Source organism: Vicugna pacos, chromosome 23 (genome assembly GCF_048564905.1).
Source record: "Vicugna pacos chromosome 23, VicPac4, whole genome shotgun sequence".
Taxonomy (NCBI): domain Eukaryota; kingdom Metazoa; phylum Chordata; class Mammalia; order Artiodactyla; family Camelidae; genus Vicugna; species Vicugna pacos.
Genome location: NC_133009.1, coordinates 25,635,220 through 25,660,018, shown reverse-complemented (window position 1 = coordinate 25,660,018; position 24,799 = coordinate 25,635,220). Strand labels below are relative to the sequence as shown.

Below are 24,799 nucleotides of genomic sequence, written 5' to 3'. Positions count from 1 at the left end.
GCTTTTTAACCATAAGAGAAGGGTAAAAATTGTACTGAACCCATTAAGTTGATAGGAAGATAAAAGGTAATAAATCTGTGTAAAGCTTTCAGTTACAAAGGCTGAAAAAAAGTAAATATCAATAAGTTAGATATTATTACTAATTTTCTAAAACATGAGATATAATCAGATACAAGGCAAGAGCTCCATGAAATACTGTGAAACAATTTTAACTCATTACTGTAGAACAATTCCAAGTGTAAAATTACATATTTATATGCAAATGGTTACAATTAAGTATATGCAACAAATCTAGAGATACATTCACTAAAATGACCTCTGGGGAGTGAATAACTATACTATTTTTCTTCTCAGTGTCATGCTTTTCTTTCACCTAGAACGCTTTTCTCCTTCTAGCTTCTAAAACCCTTCTCACATCATTCCTTCCCTGTGACTTTTTTATGGTCTTCTAGTTGATTTCTCAGAACAGTCTCATTCATGTTCACTAAGCCATGTGTATTCAACTCCAAAATGTCTCATCTCCACTCCAGAACTCTGTCCTGATCCCACACCCAGCACTCCAAATGGTCTTCTAGACATCTTTACCCAGATAGCTAAGAGGCACCTCAAACTATGTCAAAGTGGTATTTCACATGGAGGTGAGGTTCTGAGGTCACCATGTTAAGTCAAAAACCTCATACACAGAAAATCAGTCCCCCCAAATTCCTTAAATCACTCGTAATTTGCAGTATTTATTTTGGCGAGGTGTATATATATATGTATATATATACACACACACAATCACAAACACTAATATGCATATATAAGTGCATAGTATCATATTATATAGGAAGAATACAAAAAGGGGAGCCACTGTATCAAACATACACAGTCTGTTCTGCTACATTTATTTTTGGTAACATGAACTAACTCATTCATGGCTGGTATACAGGGGAACAATGTCAACATAATGCTGAAAAATCATGCCACCTTGTATGTGATTTCTCCCAGTGTGTTAATGTTTTTTGTTGAAGAAGCAGACAGGAAAAAGCTTACTCACAATTAAAGAGAAAGCTTTAGAAATACACGACTATCTTAAAGAAGAGCTAAAGTCTGTATAAGTGCCTTCCTTCAGTACAGGTGATACTTAAAAAAAAAAAAACCTGTTTTCCATTAACATTAAGCCACTAATGAAGATGCAAGCGCCAATGAAGATGTCTCAAAGGTATATCCTCTTGTGCTCAAAAAAAAATGTTGAAGCAGGGTACACCCTGGATCAGACTTTAATTTTGATAATACTGGTGTTTACTGAAGGCAAATATCTCAAAGACCTAGATATCAAAGGAGAGAGCAGCATGCATAGGGTTTAAAGCTGCAAATGATGGCTGACTGCAATGCTGGGTACAAATGCAGGTCAACTGTACTTGAATTTCTGGTATGATCTGTGCAGGTTTCAAAGCTTTTCCACAAACTTTTTGACACTCTTCCCAGCATGAGGCCTCTATGTCCTCTCCACTTGAATCTGGGCAAGCTTATGACTGCTTCAACCAATGCAACATGTCAGAGGTAATGCTATGTGACACTTCCAAGGTTAAATGACACCGCCCCCTCGTCTGCTGGACACTCACTTTCGGAGCCCTGAGCTGACACACACCAAGTCTCACTGCCCTGACACCACCATGCTGGAGAGGTCACTCGAAGCCGTGCCAGTCAGCACTTCCACCGAGCTCCTAGCCCACAGCCAGCAACCAGTGCCGCCCACGGGAGTAAGCCATTCTGGATGCCCAGCCTAGCTGAGCTTTTGGTGACTGCTACCCAGCCACCACCTGAATGAAACCTCATGAGACGCAGGCTTTTCAGCAGTTTGCCTCAATCCTATTTTTCCTGATCAATTAGCCCTGTTCTCAAAGTGTGGCCTACGGATCCCATATGATTTCTGAGAACTTTTCAAAGAAGGTTTGCAAGGTCACAGCTATTTTCATAATAATAATAAGATGCAATTTGTCTCTTTTGCTCTCTTTCTCTCACAAGTAAGTATACACTGCGGTTTTTTGGAGGCTACGTCAGATTTAAAGAGATTTGCAAAAACTACGCATCCAGGGGCTCCAGGGTGCCACAGGAAATTCTAGGGGCACCATGGGATATTTTGCAAAGTGCAAAACCATACCACTCTTCTAACTAAGTTTTGTTTTAGAAAATAGAGTTATTTTTTCATAAAAAACATTATATAAACATACAGTTGGGTTTATACAGTTTTTGTTTTTAAATGAATTAATAACTTCTTTTAAAACTTCTCAATTTCAATTTTTATGGTAAACACTGATAAAAATAATCCACAGACACAAAGGGGATCCTCAATCATTTCTAAGAGTGAGACCAAAAAGTTCTGAGAACTGCTGGCATACAAACAGCACAAGGATACCGCCCTGCTTGAATTCTTGTTTCTCTTCCTTTAATTTTCTTTCGGCTAAGATCATAGATTTTAGCTTGTGTAAATTAAAAGCTCACATCATGACATTCCCATTCTAAACAGTTCCAAACTCATCTCTCCTAATAAACCATGTGCTTCTGTCTTCCCTTGCTCAGGTCATTCACCATTTATTTACCTAGTCGATCAAAACAAAGTCAGAGGTTACTGTCTTACTGTTCTGCTTCCTCAATTCATGTTCTATTTTATTTCGTCCATGCTCTTATCCTCTGACTTCCTGACCACTTATCACACTGTCCAATCCTACATCCAATCCACTGTCCAAACTATCTTCTTCTCTGCTACCAAATCTTCATTAACTACCCAACTGCCGATGCCTATGGATCCCAATCTACACATCCAGGGGCTCCAGGGTGCCACAGGAAATTCCTAGGGGCACCATGGGATATTTTAAATATCTGAGGGAGACTGAGCAACAATCCCAGTATCTGTCAAACATCACATACACTATAAGCTCAAGGTGGTTTGCTTTCAACACCAGAGTGTGCTATATTCCCTTCAATGTCTTATCTTTGCAAAGCTGGATTTTTCACAATTGTTGTGCTAAAAATCAAATATCGCAGGAAAATCATTGGGGAAACAGAAAACAAGCACGGAAGCATCCGAGTCCAAGGTTCAAGAAAGAAAGAAAAGTATTTCTTTTTCTTTCAATGCATGTCATTTTAAGAATGAAATAAAAACAAGACTGTAATTAAAATATTTAACATTTAGGAACAAAATATTTTAAAAATGAAATGTGTTTCTTTTCAGCAATTTATGTGTATTACTTTTCCATAAGGCTACTAAGTTACTAGGATATAAATATATATTGAGTTGCTTGAACTTAACTACTTTATAAAGAGAACTGTTGGAAATTTCATCAGCTTAGGGGTGCCATGAAAAAAAACCACTGGAAAACTAGGGGTGCTATTAACCGAGGAAATCTGAGGACTTCTGGCCTACACAATAAATCCCCTCACTCTCCACACATGCCACCACCTCTCAAATCCACAACCTGTAAGATGAGGACGCAGCTGCGTCTCCATCTGGAATGTCCTCCAGACCTGGATTGCCAGGAAGATTCCTCACTCATTCTTCAAGACAGAGACTGAGCATTACCCCCAAGATGAAAAAAGAACAGAAAGAGGCCAGCGAAAGTTTCCCATCATCCTCAACATAGCAGTTCCTGTCCTTTTTCTCTTTCCCAAACCTCAGTGACTGCCGGGAGCTCTTCTCCAAGAGGCCCTGGAGTTTGACAGGAAAGTACAGACAGGGAGCCAGAATACCAGGTCACTGTCCTAACTCAGTCGTTAACAACTGCTGTTACCCTGGGCAAGGATCTAATACAGCTCTACTGGGGGAGAAAAGCTCTCGTAAAAACATTCTTTTAGCCTAGTCTTTCTTACTCTTTCACGTAACAAAATTACATTTTAAAAATCTTGTTTTTCAGGGTATTTTGAAATCTTACAAGAAAGATCAACAATGATAAAAACCCCCAAAGTAAGAAAGAGCTACCGTCTTCTTCAGTCTCAACAGTGAGGAAGACAATCCTTTGTAAAGAAACAGATTCTAAACTCTTGGACACAAAGATCACTGACTAGAGACATATTCATAAAAGTCAATATTTACCTGATTTTTTGTTGTTTCTACTTTGGTCTTCTCCTTTGACCCAGATGTTGGCATTTCCTTTGTATGCCCATCAGGAATGTATATCAAAATGCATGGAGCTTCTACACAACTATACGGACTAAAAAGAAAATGAAAGGACAAAAAAGCTTATTTGAACAAAATTATCCAAACAGCAATTAAAACTGAATTCCTAGATTAATTCAATGGCACTGTTATTGCTTTTCAAAACTATAAATAAGTAGTACATTCTCTTATGCAAATCAGAGGCTACTCAGAGTAGTTTAAAAACAATAAATACATAAATAAAAACTGACAGGGCTGATTATAAACTTTCAACTTATGAACTTTTATAGATACGAACGTGCTAAGTCCAGACAAAGGTACATCTACTCTGCCACCAGAAATGGCAATAGTGGATGTTAATGGTCTCACTCTTGACTTAGAGGAAATGCATCTACATAATGACCTAATCTGCTTATAAGCAGAATTTCTGTAAAACATAAATTTTATGAGAATTTTTCAATGCTACAGGGTACAGCAAAATCCAGCGCCTCTGAGACTACTCATAAGCAAAAGACTTTTTCCAATCTTGTGGTAAAAGCTGCAGAGTAAAAATAAGAAGAGAAAGAATTCAGTAACAACAGAATCTTACATATCTCTTCAGTATTTTTTAACATGGCCTAATTGAGATATAATTCACATACCAAAAACTCCACCCTCTGCAAGCAGACAATTCAATGGCTACATAAAATAGTGCAATCATTACCACTATCTAATTCTGAAACATCCATATGACTCTAGAAAGACATTCTGTACCCTTTACCAATCACTTCCCAGTCCCCAAACCCTCTGGCCCCTGGCAACCACTAATCTACTGTGTTTCTGTGAAACTGTCTACTCTGGACATGTCTTTTTATTACTGAGTTATAAGGACTCTTTATTTATCTTGCATACAAGTCTTTTATCAGATACATGTGAAAATATCTTTCTCCCATTCTGTGGGTTGTCTTTTGACTTCCCTGACGGTGTCCTTTGAAGCACAAAATTTTAAAATTTTGATGTCATTTAATTCATGTATATTTTCTTTGGTTGTTTATGCTTTAGGTGTTATATTTAAGAAAGCACTGCTACGGTTACAAAGATTTTAAACTTATGCTTTCCTCTAAGAGTTTTACAGTTTAGCTTTTACATTCAGGTCTTTGATCCATATTTGAGTTAATCTTTTTCACATGGTATGAGGTAAGGATCCAACTTCACTCTTGCATGTAGCTGCTGATCTGACACCATTTGTCAGAAAGTTCAGTAATTCCTTCAGAATAAACTGAGAACCTACCCTCTTCTGTGCATTACTCTACTTAGTACCACCACCACCGTTACTAGTATTTAATGAGGCCTCAGTAAGTACCAGGCACTGTGTTATGCGGTTTACATGCATGATTTTTTTTGACTAAAGGCAATATGACACTAAGATGGAAAAGAAAAAACAGTATCTGCCCTTAATGAATTCTAGTGGTGGAGACCAAATACGACTGACAGATACAACAGTATGTGATAAATATTCTCAAGAGGGAAGTCCTAGATGCAATGTGGACACACAGGTTGGGTACCTATCCAGATTTGAGGAATTTAAGAAAGCTCTGGAAGAAGTAACATTTGAAAGGTTACCAGATGAAGAAAAAGAAGTAGGGCCATTCCATGAAAAAGCAAGACGTTCAAAGGCACTTGATGCCTTTGGAAAGCCCCAAGCAGCCCAGTATCCTGAACAGAAGGGATCAGGGACAGGTCAACCACAAAAGGTATGGCTCAAGTGGGTGGAGGGGCCATGACATGAAGACTCTTGTACGTCAAACTAAGAAGTTTAGATTTTACTCTGAAGCTGACAAGAATTACTAAGCAGGGAGGAAATGTGATACAATTCTTTCTTTGAAATTTTTAGACTGGTGGCCATATGAAAAGTGGATTAGAAAAGGGCCAAACTGGAAGCAAGAGACGACCTTAGAAACTATTTTGGCAATCAAGGAAGAAATGTGTAGGACCTGAAAGAAGGCAGAGCAGTAGGTGCACAGAGGTGAACTAGGGAGGCAGTACACACAAGGCTGACTGCCTGGAAAGGAGGATAAAGGAGAAGAGCCACTCAGAGATGGGTACCGAGTGGCCTGAATTTTGAAGTCTCATGTACTTGAAAGCTATCTATTCAGAGATTTCTAAAAGGCATTAGTTAGATTCACAAGTCTGGAGCTCAGGAGTGAGGTCTGATCACAAAGTTAAAGAGACGCAATAAAAAACAGCAGACAAAAAAAGAAAACCAAGAGAAACAAGAATATAAATTTAGAGACAAAGTTCTAGTAATTCTGTTACTTTACAGTTTAAAAAAAACACACAACTTGTTATCATCCTCTAAATGCACCTGCTGTACTATTTATATTCGAAATTAGATCTAATTAAAATACACTACAAAGAAAAGGTAACAGTAATAATTTTTACCCAAAGATAACACTGAAATTTTTCCTTTTTGCTTGCACCACATGAAGATGAACTGTAAGATGGTTTAGTTTTGGAAATAAAATGTGTTAAATTATGCTGTTGCAAAGTTATCACTTGTTACAGTAAAGTCTGAAATAATAAACACAAAAGAACAAATCAAACTGAACAGAGAATTGTCAGGTAGAGCATTTTAGTGAAAGTTCCATTTTTAAAATATTATTTCTTATAAGAACTTCAAGCAAAAAAAAAAAAAAAAAAAGAGCTTCAAGTACCACCCGTAACTGCTCAGTCACACTGACTTACCTAACAGGTTCATAAGGCTGATCACATATGAAGAAGCCTCTTCTCTGGAGCTGTATAATGTCTCCTTTCTTCAGGTCCTTAAGGCACGGATCCCCCAGCATTAGTTCTTCATGCTGTGAAGATGGGAGGACACCAAATACGTTTTCTTAAAAATCAGAGCACTAAAAACAACTCTCAAACGCAAGCACTTTTTGTTGTTTGTTTGGTGTTTTTGGAAGGGGAGGTTTGAGGACGGGAAATATGTTTCTTAAATTTTTACTTATTTTTTAAAACATTCTTTGCGGGGAGGTAATCAGGTTTATTTATTTATTTTTATTTATCAATTCATTTATTAATGAAGGTACTGGGGATTGAACCCAGGACTTCGTGCGTGCCAAGCACATGCTCTACCACTGAGCTATACCCTCCCCTCACAAGCAGTTTTTCCAGTAGCTGTAATATTCCTATTTTAAACAGATACGTTAAAAACTTTACTAGTTAAGCACATATAGTAAGGCAATGAAATATCAAAATAATAAGTATTTATCTATTTCTAAAACTTAACATTTATAAACTGACAGGCTTCAGGGACCTTTTAACTAACTTGACTGGTGTCTCCGCAGATATAAAGAAGTTTCCCACCATAAGCATGAACTACAGTGCAAGCAGCACAGAGACCCAGCTGAAAGGCACGCTGGCACAGCACCTGTTAAAGCACGAGGGCCCCAGAGCCAGGACGCCTGGGTCTGAATCCCACCTCGGCCCCTGCCTGCCTGTTCTCAAGCAGGTGACTTAGCCTCGCTGTGCCTCAGTTTCTATCATTTGTAAAATGAAAGCATTTCCTTTACATCATTTTATAACAAAAATCTAGCAATCTTTTCCATTTTATCTGAGGAAACAAATACTTGAAACTAATTTTTAAAGTTCTAAAGAAAGGCTTATACAACAAAGGAGAAATATGGTGTCTTTTAGAAGGCTACCTTACTGTCCTTGTTGACATACTGCTTAAAGTCCTCGTCTTTTCCCAGCACGGGCTTTGTGATCAAGTGCTCGTAAGTGACACAGATTGCTGGAACAGGAAGAGCACGTGCAGTCTCTGCAAGCCACGTGATCTTAGTGGTTTTCTTGTAGTCTTTGTTCTCCAAGTTCAGTTTTGCATCAAGAGATACAATTTTTCCATCTGCATTTCTAGAAATAACATTGAGAAGTGCTTCAAGAAAATAAACCATAATTGCCATAAGTGCATTACTTCGTTCTGTATCTGTAATAAACGGAGAAGGAATTTTCTTTGGAAAAATTTCAAGTCAAACATTTGAGAGGCTAATCTGTGCCCGACACATTCTGGTTAAGGGATGAACGAAGGGTAATCCTTGCTATCAAGACAGTAACAGCCCACAGGAGAGCACATCCACACACAGCTGATGGAGAACGCGAACATGCTGGCAAATTTTAAAGTCACCTGCAGTAAGCATTAAAAATCTAAAATACCATATTTTAAAACATTTAACAACCACTTGAAACTGTATGTACTGACTGGACAATTGAGATTTCAGAGTTTACTAGATCAATCTTAGCATACTACATCCCATTTATGTAATCTTAACAAACTGGTAAGTGCAGCACACTGTAATAACTGGAAGGTTCATACTCATCACAAAACAATTAATTTTAAAGTAGATTTTAGGATAAAGAATGTTTTATATATATATGCAAATTTTATCCAAAGGATCCCTCCACCAGGCAATTGTATAATGAGAATTACATGATAAAAAGGGAACATAAAGCATTAAAACTATATTTTATATATAGCATAGTCATTTTTAACATCACAAGCAAAAGACATCCTGATACCCTATTAATAAACTGAAACATATATGGGAAAATATTTAATGTTCCAGAATTTGCAGCATCTATGCCTGGGCAGATTTACCAGTCAGCAGCATTTATGGCTCTGAATTAGGTAATTTTTAACAAACAAATAAACACAAAAGACTTTTCTTCCATATTTATTTGATGACAAACAAAAAGTTCTTACTTGTGTATTTTAGTGATGTTGATGTTGCCCCAGTTGATAAACGTGACCATCTCGCCCTCTGACAACGTCTCTGCATCAGCACCTTCAATGAGGACTTTAGGGCTGTACCACACGGGCTTCAAGCCAACGTCGGGGTTCTGATCGAGGAGAAAAGAGGAGAGGGTTGCTTGAAACAACTTCTTGGACCCAGGATGCAAATGTATACATTCACTCATTTTATTGCTTAACAAAAACAGAAGTCATCTTTATTCGTCTGAATCCTGGCTCTGTGACACTGGGTCAGCCACCTGGCCGACGATGCTAGTGGAGTTATACGAGGTGGTCTACCCCTGACGCTGCTTCTGGCCTAAAACAACCATTCCTTGGTGTTAGAGGTAGGAGTATTTGTCTCATTGTGTCCTTCCGACCAGAATCTGCTTTGCTAGCCTCAAAATCTCATTGCTTCTGCAGCAAAGGAGAAAATAAAGTCATTCCTCATCAGTGGCTACAGAACATTATAGGAAGGTATGTCCCCTTTGCAGAAAATGGTAGACCTTTCATATTTTAAGAGATAGATTTTGAAGATAGTAGTATACATGTATAGAAAGATAAATTTCCTGCCTTTTCAGTATGTAATAATAGGAAGAAAAAAAAAGAGATCTGGGAGATAAAAAGAATGTTATATTTGTTAAATTTCACATACTTGTTTGGCAGAGATCTAAAGAAAAAAGTGTATAAGGAGAAACTTTAAAATAAATGTTAAATAGCATGTGTTTAATAATTATTCACTGAATGCACCCAGCATTTGAGAAAAATCAGTATGTTGCAACAACTTATGCTGTGCTCAAAAGAAAATACTGACAGGCTAAAAATGCAACATTTTGTCAGGAAAATGATAAGAAAAATTCCAGAGATCAAGCTGAGTAATCACATCATTATTTAAAGTGTTTCTTAATCAAACAGTTCTTTAATGATTACCTAGTCTTCATAATTACTTATTCTTTAACTGTGAAGCTATGTGACCACAACTTAACATCTTAACAAATAAGTACTCTTAAAAAATTTTATTCTCACCATTCATTTTAAAACATTAAGTATGCTTCACCTGCAAGCTAACTGCAGTGGGTGGCAGGACACATCAGAAACCACCATTCAATTGCTTGAACCAATCAGATGTAAGATAAAGGCAAAGGCTAATCAATCTCACACACACACACACACACACTCTCTCTCTCTCTCGAAATCTCATTGAAAACAAAGTCTTTAAAATTAAAAAATAGCTAACGTCATACATAGAAAAGCAATCATATAAGGCTACAATGCAGAACACTTGTAACTTCATGAAGCACAGTATCTTATGTGTGAGTCAGTCTATGAATGTAACATAGTTATGAGAAACGTTATGAGTTCATTTATTGGCATACTAGTATATGAGTGAGCTAGTCTATGGACATAATCTTCATTATATAACAAAAATATTTACAGGCAACTCACAAAGCTGGAATAAAAGGATCTATTTTTGCTTCAAGACTACACTGTTGGCAGGAATGTAAATTGGAGCAAGCACTGTGGAAAACACCATAGAGGTTTCTCAAAAAACTAAAAACAGAACTACTATATGACCCAGAAATTCCACTCTTGGGTGTATATCTGAAAAAAACAAAAACACTGATTTGAAAAGATACATGCACCCCAATGTTCACAGCAGCATTATTTACAAACTGCAAGATATGGAAATAATCTAAGTGTCCATCAATAGATGAATGGATAAAGAAGATGTGGTTTATACATACAATGGAATACTTATCAGCCATAAAAAAGAATGACATTTTGCCACGTGCAGCAACATGAATGGACTTGAAGGCATTATGCTAAGTGAAATAAGTCAGAGATAAGACAAATACTGTATGATATCACTTATATGTGGAATCTAAAAAATACAAAAAAATTTTAGTGAATAAAAAAAGCAGCAGACTCAGATAATAGAGAACAAGTAAGTGGGTATCAGTGGGGAGGGGAAGAGGGGCAATAGAGGGGAGGGGGAGTGGGAGGTAAAACTACTGGGTGTAACACGGGCTCAAGGATGTACTGTACAACATGGGGAGTATAGCCAATATTTTGTAATAACCGTAAATGGAAAGTAACCTTTAAAAATTTTATAAAGAATTAAAAAAAAATAGTATCTAATCCTAACAAATAATGTTGAAGAGAAAATGATCCCGAACCATGCTAGAGCCACCCAGGCCCATGCCCCCTTTGACTATCCGGCTCCTTCCTTCAGAGAGAGAGCAATGCTGGTGAAACTGGAAGGTCACCTTAGGGTGTTTGGCTACTTCCTTCATCTCCTCCTGAGCCTCAGGGACGTTCACCGGGATCACTTCTTTCTTCAGTAATGCAACGTATCGTGGAGCCACTGGGTCAATAACCTACAACAAAGGCATCCTTGTGTTAAAACATTTAGGCATCTTTTAAAACTTCATGAAAAAAATAAGTAATAGCACAGGAATACTAACTGGCATTCTTTGTTACTGCATTTACTAATTTTTTGATTTACCTTCTAATGCTTCTCTAACATTGAACTGTCAAGCAGAAAAAGGAAAAACAATCATAAACAAAGACTACGTGAAGGATTTAGAGTTCCTCTCCAAGAACTACTGACAAGCGAAAAGAAACCAATAGTTAAAATAGAATATTAAAAATATTCTGAAAACACTTTTTAACTTCGGTATTAGAAGGAAAACTTATCCTGTGGGGTTATATAACAATCCTATGGGTAAATGTGACACTCAATTTTGTCTTGTCAGAGAAGACCACTTTGAAGGAACATAGTTGTATGTGTTTTAGTATCACTTTCTATATTCAGTGTTAGGCAACACATCACCATCAAAAGCAAAATAGCATTAGGTCACTATAATAAGGCAATTCTATAGATTAAAGGTATTAACAAGATGTTTCTACTGGTCTGCATGCTATATATATATATCTCTCTCTATATATACACACACATACATAAATATATAGGGACCACTGTGTTCCCAGCACCTAGCAAGGGCCTGGCACATACAGGTAATCAATCCATACTTGCAGATTAACTGGAGGAACGGTAGTATTCATTACAATCTAACCTTCTCTACCTCCAAAACAGCAGTAGCATCCCCTTCCAGATATGATGTATTTTTCTCGCTTCACCGTTCAATTTAAAATGATCCATGATGACCAATGACAACAGCAGTTCACTAAATAAAGTATTTGGAGGAAAAATGTAGACAGAAGCGAGTATAGAGTCTTATAACCAGGTAAAAGTAATGAAAGTCATTTTTTTCCAACAGAAGGATGCAAAAAATAGTGCTAATGGCTAATTAAACTTGGCTGTCTTTGTTTTTGTTTTGTACTGGGTTTTTTTCTTGTTGCTATTGTTTGGTTGGGTTTTCTTGTTTTGTTTTCGTTGCTTTGAGAGTATTTTTCAGATTCTGATATTGAAGAAAGTTTGAATGAACTCAGAGAAGAAACCATGCTCAGAGGATCATTCTTAAATGTTTGAAAAGCCACGAAACTCCCCCTTGACTGTTACTATTTATCTGCTTCTATTTCATGCCAGTACTAAATCAGCACCAGCCTCTCTCTAAATTTACTCTTTCATTCTTTCTTTCCTTGGAGTTTTAAATTCATTCATTCTTACTATTTAAAGGGTTCCTTCTTCAGCTTCTACTGGGTTAGAATGAGCATAGATTTGATTTGTGACTACTCAGTTCCGTATGTAAGCCAGTAAGATACAATTTCTTCTTTTAAAGAAGCTAAAACTAAATGACCCAACCTGAGAAACCTTCTTCAGTGCACGGCAGCGCAGTTTCCTCAACTGACAAAGAGGACAGGAGACTGTTTCTCACACTTGACTAATTACAATAATCCCTCAGGACATCGGCTAGCACAGTTTTTCAGGCCACTTACGTAACCTAAAGAACTATGATGATAATGGTCTGAAATCTTGTCTAATGGTCTAAAAGTCTGGAAATCTACTTTTAACAAGCAGATGGTTAGGATCAGACAACTTTGGGAAACCTTGAATTAAAAGGTTTAAAACTCTTTTTCAGTTCTAAAATTGTACAATTCTAAAAATCTCTGGATCAGTGGTTTTGAATTTCTCCAGAGTCCAGAGACTCTTCTTCTGAAGGTGAGGGTACTACACAGAGACAAGGGGATTAAGAGCACGTACGATACTAGATGTAGAGCCCCAGCAGTCTTCCCTGGCCGGCTCCAAAGCCCTGGCGGTCAGGCCTTCACACTTCAGGCAGCGTAACAGAAAGTCCTCTGAAAAAACTGTCTAACCCAAGAGATAAGATATAAAGTAACTGGCATGGAAGTTTTCAACTAACTGGCCCAGCCAGATCTCCTACAGTGAGGCTCAGCTGACAGGGCCAATCTTCCTCTTGGGACTTCCAATAACTCTTAGTCCCCGGCATTAAATGCAAGCAGATAACCAATGCTCACCAGACATCTGAGAAATGCCTTCAATATCAAAGGAAAAACAAAATAAACAACCTGGAGGAAAGAGATGTTACAAGAAGAAAACATTATTGATAATATTATAACTGTGAAATAGGAACAAGAAGTTATTTTGAAAATTCAAAGCATAAATCTTGGAAATATGACAGCACAAATGAAAAACTCAACAGAATTTGAGAAGACAGGGCTGAGGAGATCTCCCAGGCAGTAGAGCCAGAAGATGAGATGGAAATCAGAGAAAATAAAATTAGAGAGACAGTCCAGGAGGCCCAATTATGTGCTCAAGAAGAGTTTCAGAAAGAAAAAACACAACATAGTAGAGAAAAAACAAAACAAAACAAAGAAACAGAAAGAATTCAAGAAATTTTCTCAGAACTGAAGGCATGAGTTTCCAGACTGGAAACCACATGTTCTTCCTATAGAAATGGATGAAAATAGACCCACCCCAAGGCACATCACCATGACATTTCAAAGTGAAGAGGAAGGTAACATACAAGGTCTCAAAAATCGTCATCCCCTCTATGTTCCCCTTCTCAGAGGATATAGTACACCAAAGCAGAAAGGTAATAAAAAGAGAAGAAAGATCCAGGAACCAGATGTTCCATCACAGAAGCAAAAGCAAAGAGAATTCCCAGGACGACGAGGAAGATTGACCTGGGAAGACAGCTGGGCTTCCGAAGTTAATAGGCCACTCATCTGGATCAGATCTGAGTAGCGCCAGAGGCCCCGGCAGAGATGTTTCCAAGACGAGCTTAAATATCTGAGGCAAGTGAACATTTCGGTAGGAAATTCAGACAACTTGTGAAGAGTTTGAGACAGAACCACGAAACTACACAAATGAGGGCAACAAAACCAAACCAAACAAAGCAATTAGCTACAAGAAAGCCAACAAGTTATGAGACAAAGTAAGAGACCTAAATCCTCATCTTCCATTGTGGAAAGTCAACTGATAACGCCTAAAAATAAATAAATAAATAAAAAAGTAGCAACACCCATATCTCATTTAGAGACATGGCAACAAACACCAAAAGACTTATTCAAAAGAGCTGAAAGTGATTTATGTAGGGAGAGAAAATAGAAGGAAAGAAGATGGGGAAATATGATGTTCATCTTACTAGAAGCTATAGAACTGTTTGACTATAGTGCAATATAATTCATATATTTGAACTAAGTGTACGTGTATAATAACGTCATTAAAATTTAAAACCTTTAAAAATTATATTAGTGAAAAGTGACACCAATGTCATTAACTTTGCCTGTATTTATTAGTAACAGCAGCAACAGAGAAAACCAATTAATACTTCCCTTATGTGTCCAAAAATTGACTAAACACAAAAGACTAAAATAAATTCAAGACACATGCGAGACAAGCGACTATTTTTTGAGGCAAGGCATCAGCACAATCAAGCAGCAATACAAAGAAAAAAAAAAAAAGAACTTACAGAACACAATCACAGAAACCATAGTTCAAAACATGGCACTTGAACGATTTGCCTTATTATAGTGTCTAAGCGTCTGCTTCCAATTAATAATTAACAAGGTCAATATGCAGTATTCCTCATTTGACTTTTATTTAAGAAGCCGTTTTTTAAAAGCTAGATTCAGATTCAGTAAGACACAGGAATTATACTTAATAAGCCTTCAATACAATTCAATGAAACATGTAACTTTAAAACCCTCTGTCCTCTCAGGACACAAGGGAACATCAGAATGGAGTTAGCCAAATCTTCCCTCTGCCACGAAGAAAACTAGAGGATGTTTTTAAAAACTAGGAATAATGCATTTTCAATGGGTTTGTTTAAGCAAGTCTCTTACAGAAATGTGATTGTGCTTCAAAGCTGTATAACATCTCAGGTTATAACATGTAATATGCTAAAAGCTATTGCTAAGTAAGGCAAATAAAAGCAGTAAGTAATACCTTCTTACAGAGAGCTCGCAGCTTGAAAGCAGAAAAATGAAATGCAAAGGGTTCAAAAAAGATTTAAGGAAAAAACTGTTACCATTCCCCATAACTCCAAGTTTGTTTGTTTTAATCATTGTTACTTGTTTGGTATAGTTAACAGGCTTAACGCAATTTATATATGTTCAAAAAAGTAAAACATTCCATTTTCCTGAAAATCTGCTAAGTTACAGTATTCTTCACAAAATTTTCTCTACCATGAGCACACTAATGAATTCTACATGTACTCTATTACGTAGGAGTTAGGCATGAGAAAAGAGAGTTGACCAAGAGTCAAAACATGTACCTTCTTGTTAAATGCCCAAATTTTGTCCCATTCCATGTTCACAACTGAACGTGAGGAACCCTAGAAAAACAATAATAAAATGGCTTAAAGGGCAAGAAGTATGACCTAGAATACTTTCTTTAATTGAAGCATGTTAGAAAATAACCCAACCAATATTTGCAAGCTCGTTTCCACTGGAATTTAGAACTTAAGTATGTACAAACTTATCTGGTTACCCTGAACAGTTAAGAGTCAACAGTCATATATCTCACTGGGTAAAAATACCACAGTTGTCTCTGTCTAACCCTAGCATAGGAGTTTTAAGACACTCTCAATTTTCCACTATTATAAACAGTACAACTCACCTGAGCAGCAATAAACTGTTTCAGTCCTTCAACTGTCATCCCTCGCCTCAGGACACCACGAACTGTAGGAAATCGTGGGTCATCCCTGGGAAACAGGGAAAGTCTTAAGTACCAAGGAGAGTTCTTTAATGTGTACAGAAAGAACAAAGTACCTTACTAAATAATATTGTATTTGGTTTGTTAAATATGTGGACTAAGAGCTGGTTATAATAATCAGGTACATCACAGTACCAGTGAGCCCGAGTTCACAAAGAGGAAAACTGTTTATTAATAAAATGTTACTCATTAAAATAAATGCAATACTGGAAATAGCAAAAGCACACTGGAAAAAAGACACAAAGGTGACATCTTCAAATACAGAAAACTGCGCGTTACAACATTATCCGTTTCTATTCAATAAACATTCGAGGTCCCTATTCTACATATGACCACGAGACACAGGTAAGTGATGGCTATCCTGTCGTTCATGTACACATATACTTTATAAGCCTTTTGGGTCATGTAAAACATACATGTTGGTTATTAATATTCTGCAGAGATTTGCAAAATTCAGTAAGTTTCCAGTAATACCCTTTGTATGGGGCCCAAGATAAACCTGCTCTTTATCAAGCTCAGCTCCACAGTGAAAAGTCTAAAATTATATATCATTCAATATACTTAGTATGTATCACTATTATGTGATGGTAATATAAACTAATATGTGCATTCTTGTTAATTCAGGTAAAAAATATATTCTTAGACTTAGAAGCATGGTGAAGCATCTCAATAGGTTTCCTTTACAGGAATACATGGCTATAAGGTCATTTTAATTTTTATATTCATCTTTCTCATAGAAATCCTATTATAGGTTATTAATGTGCTACAGAGATTTTCAAACTTTTTCTAGTCCCAAATATGGACTCCATCTTTGTACCCAAACAATGGCATTCCATATTCGCAGCAGTAAAACAAAAGGGAGCAGTACCTGAGCAACTGGATGAGATAAGGACAAGGACCAGAAACCCTACAGGCCCACCCACTCCAACCCCTCCCACTCATCCTGACCCCACCCCTCAAGGCAGTTTAAAACTTAGTGCTACACCGTGTCCTCGCTTCCTCTCAGTTCTAGACAAAAGCAAACATACCATCCATCTACTAGTCCCTCGTTGACAAACCATGTGAGCTTTCTTTTGGAAAGCACTGTGTTGTTGAGATTTAGCCGACTATACTCCCAAATATAGGGTTTTCTTATGCCTAAAGCTTCAATAATCCAGTAAAATTGCTCATCTCTGTCATGGTATTCTGTTGTTCTCAGGGCATGTGTAACACCTTCAATGCTGTCCACTATGGGGCAGGCAAAATCATATGTAGGATAAACACTAGAAAAAAAACGGAATATTTTGAAAATCAACAAAGGATTGTACCCTTTTCATCTTAGATTAGGCATTATAAGCAGCAATATTAATTTAGAACATAGTTCTTTACAAGTTGAGAATTTCTTAAGAACCAACAGGTGTTTTAACTCATAATACTCAAAGCACATTAAAACATTATAAAAAAAATTATAAAGATTTTGAAGACAATGAATCAGTTACATACTCAATATTCAAACAAAAAAGCAAATCTGCAATTTAAGACAAATGGATACTGGGACAGCAAATTCTATAGTCTTATCTCTAATGGCCAATGTATATCATGGTAGAAAGCAACATTAATTTTGAGGGAATTTAGCTTTTCAATATCTTAAATAGTCTTACAATCAAGTAAATCTCCAAGTTTAACACTTTTGTAATTATAAATGCATTCTAGAACAGAGTGTTCCCATCTCTGACAAATAATAGGAAACAAAATTATTAGATTAAAATTCCATTTAAAATGGACTACTCTTAAATAGTTTGTCTAAAATAATGTACACAACACATATGCAGTTTTCATATGAATTTTTTAAAGATATACTATTGCATTATGCCTTCTAATTTTTAAGATAGAATTGCATTAAGACCCTACTGCACTATGCTTTGCAATTCGATACTGAAAATGTGTACTCAAATTCACTTTTCTAAACATTCAAAATACTTATTTAGTAAAACAGGGTGCAACTATCCTGTTAAAAATGAAGGACATAAATAATGGAAAAGAATCTGAAAATATATGTGTGTATATATACATATATATGTGTATGTACGTGTGTATATGTATAACTGAATCAGTCTGCTATACACTTCAAATTAATACTGTAAATCAACTACACTTCAATAAAAATAAAATTTAAAAAAAGGAGAAAAATGAAGGATATATATATATACACACACACGTGAAGTGTTTTTCTACATATAGACACAGACATACACGTCTGCAACCTCAAGCTTACAGAAAAGTCACATTAGCTAACTAAGTAATTTACAACCACCAGTCTCTTCAGAAGTTGTAATTCAGCACTTGTATGTAGTGGGCTCCTTCAAAGTATATGAAAATACACTCTGTGGTTACGTTATGAATGAATGGCATGGTAGGGGGGCATTTAAAGAAAAAAACCTGTTGACCTGAATGAAAACCCACATAGAAAACTATCTGAAACTAGAAAAAACACAGGATACTCTCTTATGTTATTTATATTTCTTTAAAGTTTCAACTCTATCACATTTATGAATCTACTATGTCTCGCAGAATTGAAGTTTACGACAGGAAGAGAAGTATTTTCATCTAAAGATACACACCACAGTACACCTAATCTATACATAAAAAGCAACTTTCGGCAGACTCAAGGACTTTTACAGACAGAAATGATCTTAGAAATAATCTAGTATAACCTTAACTGATAGGTAACATCCCAAGAAGCTACAAGCTTTAAGTTTACCGACAGCCAGCTAACCCCCAGGTAAACAGAGGTCCAGGTCTCCTGACTAGTCTGCATCTACTCCCTACTCTGTGTTTACAAAGAGCATCAAAGCAAAAGCACAGTAAGCCGCCCAGCATAATGAAAGAGATGCACTTACTTGTATTTATTTCCAGTTCTTGGGTGTGGCTGAATTTTGCAGCGATAAAGCGTGGGGTCCCTCATGCACCCATTGTTACTACTCATGTCAATTTTTGCTCGCAAACAACAGGACTGACCCAACTGGCTTCCCTTTTTCATTTCTTCCCACATTTGTAGATTCTTCTCAATAGCTACAAAATGATGGTTATACATAGTTTATCTTAATGTATTACTAATCTGGCTGTATTCAAATTATTTTAGGCCTTATAATCTGATACAAATTTTCAAGATCTGATTTTATATTACAAATACACTTCACTTGTTTAAAAGTACTGTAATAGTTTCAATATCTGATACCCAGAGTACATGGCATTTTTTTAAAAACATGAAGTTGTCCTACAAAACACTTAGGAAATGTACTCTATACGAATGTTTCAGAAGTCAACACTTTTCACTGATGTAGTATTGACGAAGGGTACATTTTCCCACTATGGCAAAACTGGCCAGCTTCTCCCCCAGCTCCCATTCTCACCCCCACCACCTGGATCAAATTTAAGTGTGCTTGAAGCAGAAGCATTCTGTTTCTTTGCCACCTCATGCCCAGGGGACAGACCTCTTTGGCCCAGCCCAGGTGTTAGTGCTGCAGCCCATTCCCGTCTAAAGAACACAGCTCACGCTCAGAGCCTAAGCCCATGAGCTCCCCAAAAGCACCTGCAGTCTTTCCAGTGGAAAGTAGGATACCCTTAAATCTGTAAAAATGAGAGATGATAGAAAACAGAGTGTGATACAAGCTTATCCCAGGAAAAAAACTTCTGTATCCTCATTGACTATGGTCCTACCTACGTCAGGAAGGTACCTGCCCCATATGAATAAGAAAGAACTGCTGAAAAATGATTCTCTGTGGAAACTACTGAAGATATGAAGGACACTTTACCTGCTCTCAAAGAATCAAGTTAGGTCTAAAAGTCCAGTGTTAACTACCTTTGAAAATGTAGAGAAACTTAAAAAAATAACACAAAACAAAAAAGCAGACTTCCATAACGATGTGAATTTACTATATTTCCCAAATGTGACATTCAAAATTTAGATATAGTAGCTGAGAAGTTCTGGCAATATAATTACAGAATAAAAATAGCCAGATCCAGAAGCTCAGGGACAAGTAATGAATAAGAAAGATACGTGTTTTTTCAAGTGATATTTCAGACACAGGGTAGCACCAAGCTTATGTGTTCTATTTACATTTACCCACATGCTGACAGGAAGATCTGGGTATGGGTAACATTATCATCAACCATTCTAACAGAAAAGTGAAGTATTTAAATTGAGAGAACTACAAAATGTCACAGAAGGAATCATTCAGTGGCTTGAATGCAATCAAAAGACTGCAGGTAACAGGAGAGATGCTGAGGGCATGCACACTTCACAAGCAGGTGTGATGCCAACAAAGCAGTAACAATGTAAAGATGACAGAGAAAAGATTTCTAAGAGATGAATTAACAGGAAACACATTCCCAAACGTTTCAAACCAGCATCTTTCACAGAAACTATTTTCTACTAAACACAAGAAGAATGTCAATTAAAATATAAAACACTAACTGTGCCTTACAGTTTTCCCTGTGTTTGGACTCTATCCTCTGCTCACGTTCCGCCTTCATCTGCTCAGCAGGAGTATCATCCACATAAGCCTTCCCTTCCTGAATGAGCTTCTCAGCATACTTCATTATGGTTTCAAAATGATCTGAGGTGTAAGTAAACTGATCTGGTTTGATATGCAACATTGCAACATCTTCCAAGATAACCTGCAATAAGAATTTAAAATGACCATCAGTTCATCTTTTGGATTTTCTGGTGAATTTTCAATCCTTGATACTGCATTTAGGCAAATGTAATAACACACCATCAGTCTTATATAGCCTGAAAATGGTTGTGGAAGTTGTATCATATTAGATCAGGAAAAAAAAAAAAAGAGTGAAAGAGAGACATTCATTATACTAGCCTCTAAATTTTCAGCTGAAAAAGCTGATCTCATGATGCTTTCCATTTACTCTGGAAAAGCGGATTACTATTGGTCGTGCTGACAATTATTTGCCCTCTCTTTGAATACATTGCAGTGCTTCTAAATAGATGATATAAGAGGCTAGGAAACCTTCACATTTTCCAATACCTACTTAGTGTTTGCGTCATTCATAAAATTACATAACAAAAAGGAAACCTGCCTCTAGTGACCAATTATTTAAGAAATTGATACTTACAGGAAAATGCATCATTTAGGTAAATTCTACAACAATTGAGGAGGAAAAAAAATAAACTGAAGATTTTTGGTATGGGAACTCAAAATTTCTTGGCTTAGGTCTCAGAAAAGAATACACAGGTGAGGGAAAGAAGCAGCTATGAGAGTAAACTTAAGTTTATTTCATACCATGAAGGTATCAGGTCACCGTCTAATTTTATTAACTTTACTGACAAAGGGTCATCACTACACCTTTAATTACCTTCTCAAAATCTTCCTTTTCTTTTTCAGGATTTGTGTCATCAAATCTCATGATCAGTTTCCCTTTAAAGTTAACCTGGTAGTGCTGGTTCAGAAGAGCAGCTTTTGCATGCCCAATGTGTAAGTAACTAAAACAAAAACATTTTACAAAGAAACTCATTAACATGCTTTTAACTAAATACTTAAACTTAACCTTTTTGAGGAGATGAGAACTAAACAAAAATCCTTTTAGTTGGTATTCCAGTCATATTTTATTTGCTAATAAGAAGTACTGTGACAGAAAATCTGACCCTGGGGAAGGAAAAGAAGACTGTAACATTTATAAAATGATCGTAAGAATCAATTTCATATGTAAAATCTCGCAAAGGAACAAGTTATTTACAACCTTAAGGCAAATCTCCATTTTCCTTTTTTCACTGAGGAATGAAAGGTCATTCAGAACCCAGTTTCAAAACTGTCTGCAATGCTACAGGTAGCCTACCTTAATAAGAGCAGATGCTATAAGAACTGGGCACCCGCCTACTGCACACCAGACAGAAGCACCCCTGAGAATGCTACTGTCACTGTGATAATTAAATAAAAGAGCATATGAGAATTAGGAAGCCACAGGAAAGCCACTTCACTTCTCTAGGCTTCAGTTTTCTCAGAATCCAAAATAAAAAAGATTTTAACTAAATGATCCTGAAGGCCTCATCTAGTACCAACATTCCGCAGATCACAATCTATAAAATACTATTCTGTTCTATGGGCAGCTGACAATTACATGGAATAAAATTAATTAGAGGCACTGTTAAAAATATTACAGAACATCCTCCTCTATCAATGAAGTGGATACAAAGCAGTATTTTGTCGAAGATACACTTCACTGGTAACGGTGGCCACAGTCGCACTGTTCGACAGAGGCATCTAGTTTCACGCAAACCTCTGTTCTCAGTTGACATCAACAGGGGAGGGAAAAGTACAACCTTTTGTATATCTTTATATCATTTTTAAAATCATTCCACTTTTTAAAATATTCACACAGTTTTCTAGACCAATGATTCAACTTTCAAGGGTTTATATGCACAGGTGAACGCAGGCAAATACTACGCAATGCATTTAGGGTTATTCAAAACTTTCTGCATAAAATAAAGCACCATAAGTGGCATCCCAGACGAGATCCTAAAAGAGAAAAAGGACATTAGGAAAAAACTAACGAAATCCAAATCCAAAAAAGTATAGAGTTTAGGTAATCATTATACACCAATACTGGTTCATTAACTGTCACAAAGGTACCATAGTAGTGTAAGATGTTAACATTAGGGAAAACTGGGTGCAGGTACGTGGGAATTTTTTTTCCTATTTCTGCAAGAGTCTTATAAATTTAAAACTATTCTAAAATTAAAAGTTTGTTTAAAATAAAGGACTGTGAGTTCTGAAAATGAAAGAGAAATACTCTGCAGTTCTCACTGAAAGTGTTACACCCAATAATATGCTATATCCATTGTTAAGAGAAGAGAAGACTAACAATCACTGACTACCTAAAAATTGACAGCTAATGTGCTTCACATACAGGAGTTACTTTAAGAGGGGTGATGAAATCAAACCATTATATTATACTTAAAGATATTATCTCTGAATCTGAAATAGTGCATGCAGTTCTAAACCTCAAAAAAGCTAAAAGGACTATAAAATATCCACAAGATAACAAAAATAATGGGCTCAAGAAACCACCTATATCAGGACAGCTAAAGAAAATAAGATTCATACTGTGTTAGTACTGATGCTAAATTGGGCTTTTCCCACACATACCAGACACAGGAACATAATTTTTAGTCGTATGGACTCTAGAGCCAGACAGCGTAGGTCTGGGTTTGGCAAGCTGCTATACCACTGTATGAATCAGTTTCTGAAACCATTTCTAAAACTGGAGATAGTAACAGGGCCTTCCTCACAGGGCTGTTAGGATTAAACAAGTTACTATATGTAAAGTGGCTGGTAGTACCTGCATATGGCAGGTGCTATATATGTGTTAGCTAAGAACACGAATGAAAGGCAGAAATCAAGCCCTCTGACCTTCTGTGAAACACAGAAAAGAAGGTGAAAAAAAATAATTAAAGAACACTTCTTTTGTAGTATAAGGAGATATAATCAAAATTACGAATGTTTTTTAAAACCTGAATGCTGATTTATATTCCAAGTCCCAAGACTGTATTTAGCCAAGAACACGGTCTCTGAAACTGACATTATTCAGAACAGATAAACATATCTCATACGGTAAATAATAAATATGAGGAGCTCACTATTTCAAGAAGTGACAGTGACAGAAAATATAAAAAGATTCAAAAGGGACACACGTTCAAATGGCATCACTATAAACAGCCATGGCTAAAAGTTGGCTTTTATGAAACCATTAAAGTCACTATCCAATGGGACAACCATGACATCTCACACCAAGAACATAAGAGCAGACTATTGGGTGGTAGGGACTCAGAATGGCTGAGGGAATTAAACAATGTGAAATGAGTACTATTGATGACTGACTCTACTCAGTCAACTATCAATCAGTCCTTTAATGATTTAGTCTGTGATTTTTCCGGAACCATTATTTCTTTCATTTCCTTCTACCTATCCTTTATTTCCCCATCTAAAGGAGCAAACTTAGGAAAGCGGAGAGAAAATGTGGAATTCTAAAACTGGTTTTGTTGTTAATGGTACTTATGAAATAGTCTGTAAAGAACTACATTAAGAACAGCTAAAATAAAACTGTTTCCTCATCTGCGACTTCCTATTGTCTACACACTCCATTTATCACAGATGGGTAAGAATACAAAATCTGAAATTAAACAAAGCTTGGAAAAAACCCAATCATCTCCTTTATAAGACATGACAATACTTTCCTAATAGCTAAGTTTCTGAGGCTACCTGCCTTAAGAAGCAGCATTTTGTTATGTTAAAATCACTGGGAGGGCTCCACGACAAACTCTGTCCAGCATGACTCAAAGAGGCTGACACATGTGCAAAAGCAGGGACTGCCCTCACCCTGGGGAATGCTAGGCAAGGTCTGCGTAGACCCCTGCTGGTGGCTCCAGCCAGAACAGTCCTTTCCCCTAGTGAGCTAGTCACGTTATTACTTTCTCTGGGTGCCAGACTGAAAAGGGTTTTGAAATCTGCTGATAATGGAAAGAACTGAAAGCTTTTCAGAATATCTTCTAATAACCTTTAATGAAAAAAGCGAGGAAAACAAACATATGTATATGGATGACTGGGACGTTGTGCTGGGCACCAGAAGTTGACACATTGTAACTGATGGTACTGCAATTAAAAAAGAAAAAAAGAAAGCAAGCTTTTTCAGGACTCCTCTTCCTTTATTTGGGGAAAAGAAGTAACTTAAAATAAGTCTAACAAACCTCTACTGCTAATTG

The 24,799-nt window shown here is 36.6% G+C and overlaps 1 protein-coding gene and 1 non-coding gene across 2 annotated transcripts in view; both read right to left on the bottom strand.

The window, feature by feature from the left end:
- The window catches only part of EPRS1 (glutamyl-prolyl-tRNA synthetase 1), a 56,381-nt gene that overhangs the window by 21,415 nt on the left and 10,167 nt on the right, over positions 1–24,799 (bottom strand). The window contains exons 7-17 of the mRNA XM_006198871.4: positions 21,397–21,523; positions 20,511–20,703; positions 18,924–19,095; positions 17,073–17,306; positions 15,949–16,033; positions 15,605–15,664; positions 11,171–11,281; positions 8,877–9,013; positions 7,822–8,029; positions 6,863–6,975; positions 4,076–4,193 (exon numbers count right to left, since the gene is read on the bottom strand). Of these exons, the coding sequence (XP_006198933.1) occupies positions 4,076–4,193; positions 6,863–6,975; positions 7,822–8,029; positions 8,877–9,013; positions 11,171–11,281; positions 15,605–15,664; positions 15,949–16,033; positions 17,073–17,306; positions 18,924–19,095; positions 20,511–20,703; positions 21,397–21,523 (1,558 nt within the window). The remainder of the gene's footprint in view (positions 1–4,075; positions 4,194–6,862; positions 6,976–7,821; positions 8,030–8,876; positions 9,014–11,170; positions 11,282–15,604; positions 15,665–15,948; positions 16,034–17,072; positions 17,307–18,923; positions 19,096–20,510; positions 20,704–21,396; positions 21,524–24,799) is intronic.
- Positions 7,198–7,269, bottom strand: TRNAA-GGC (transfer RNA alanine (anticodon GGC)). Its single transcript has one exon. It is a non-coding gene; the product is annotated as a tRNA-Ala (tRNA).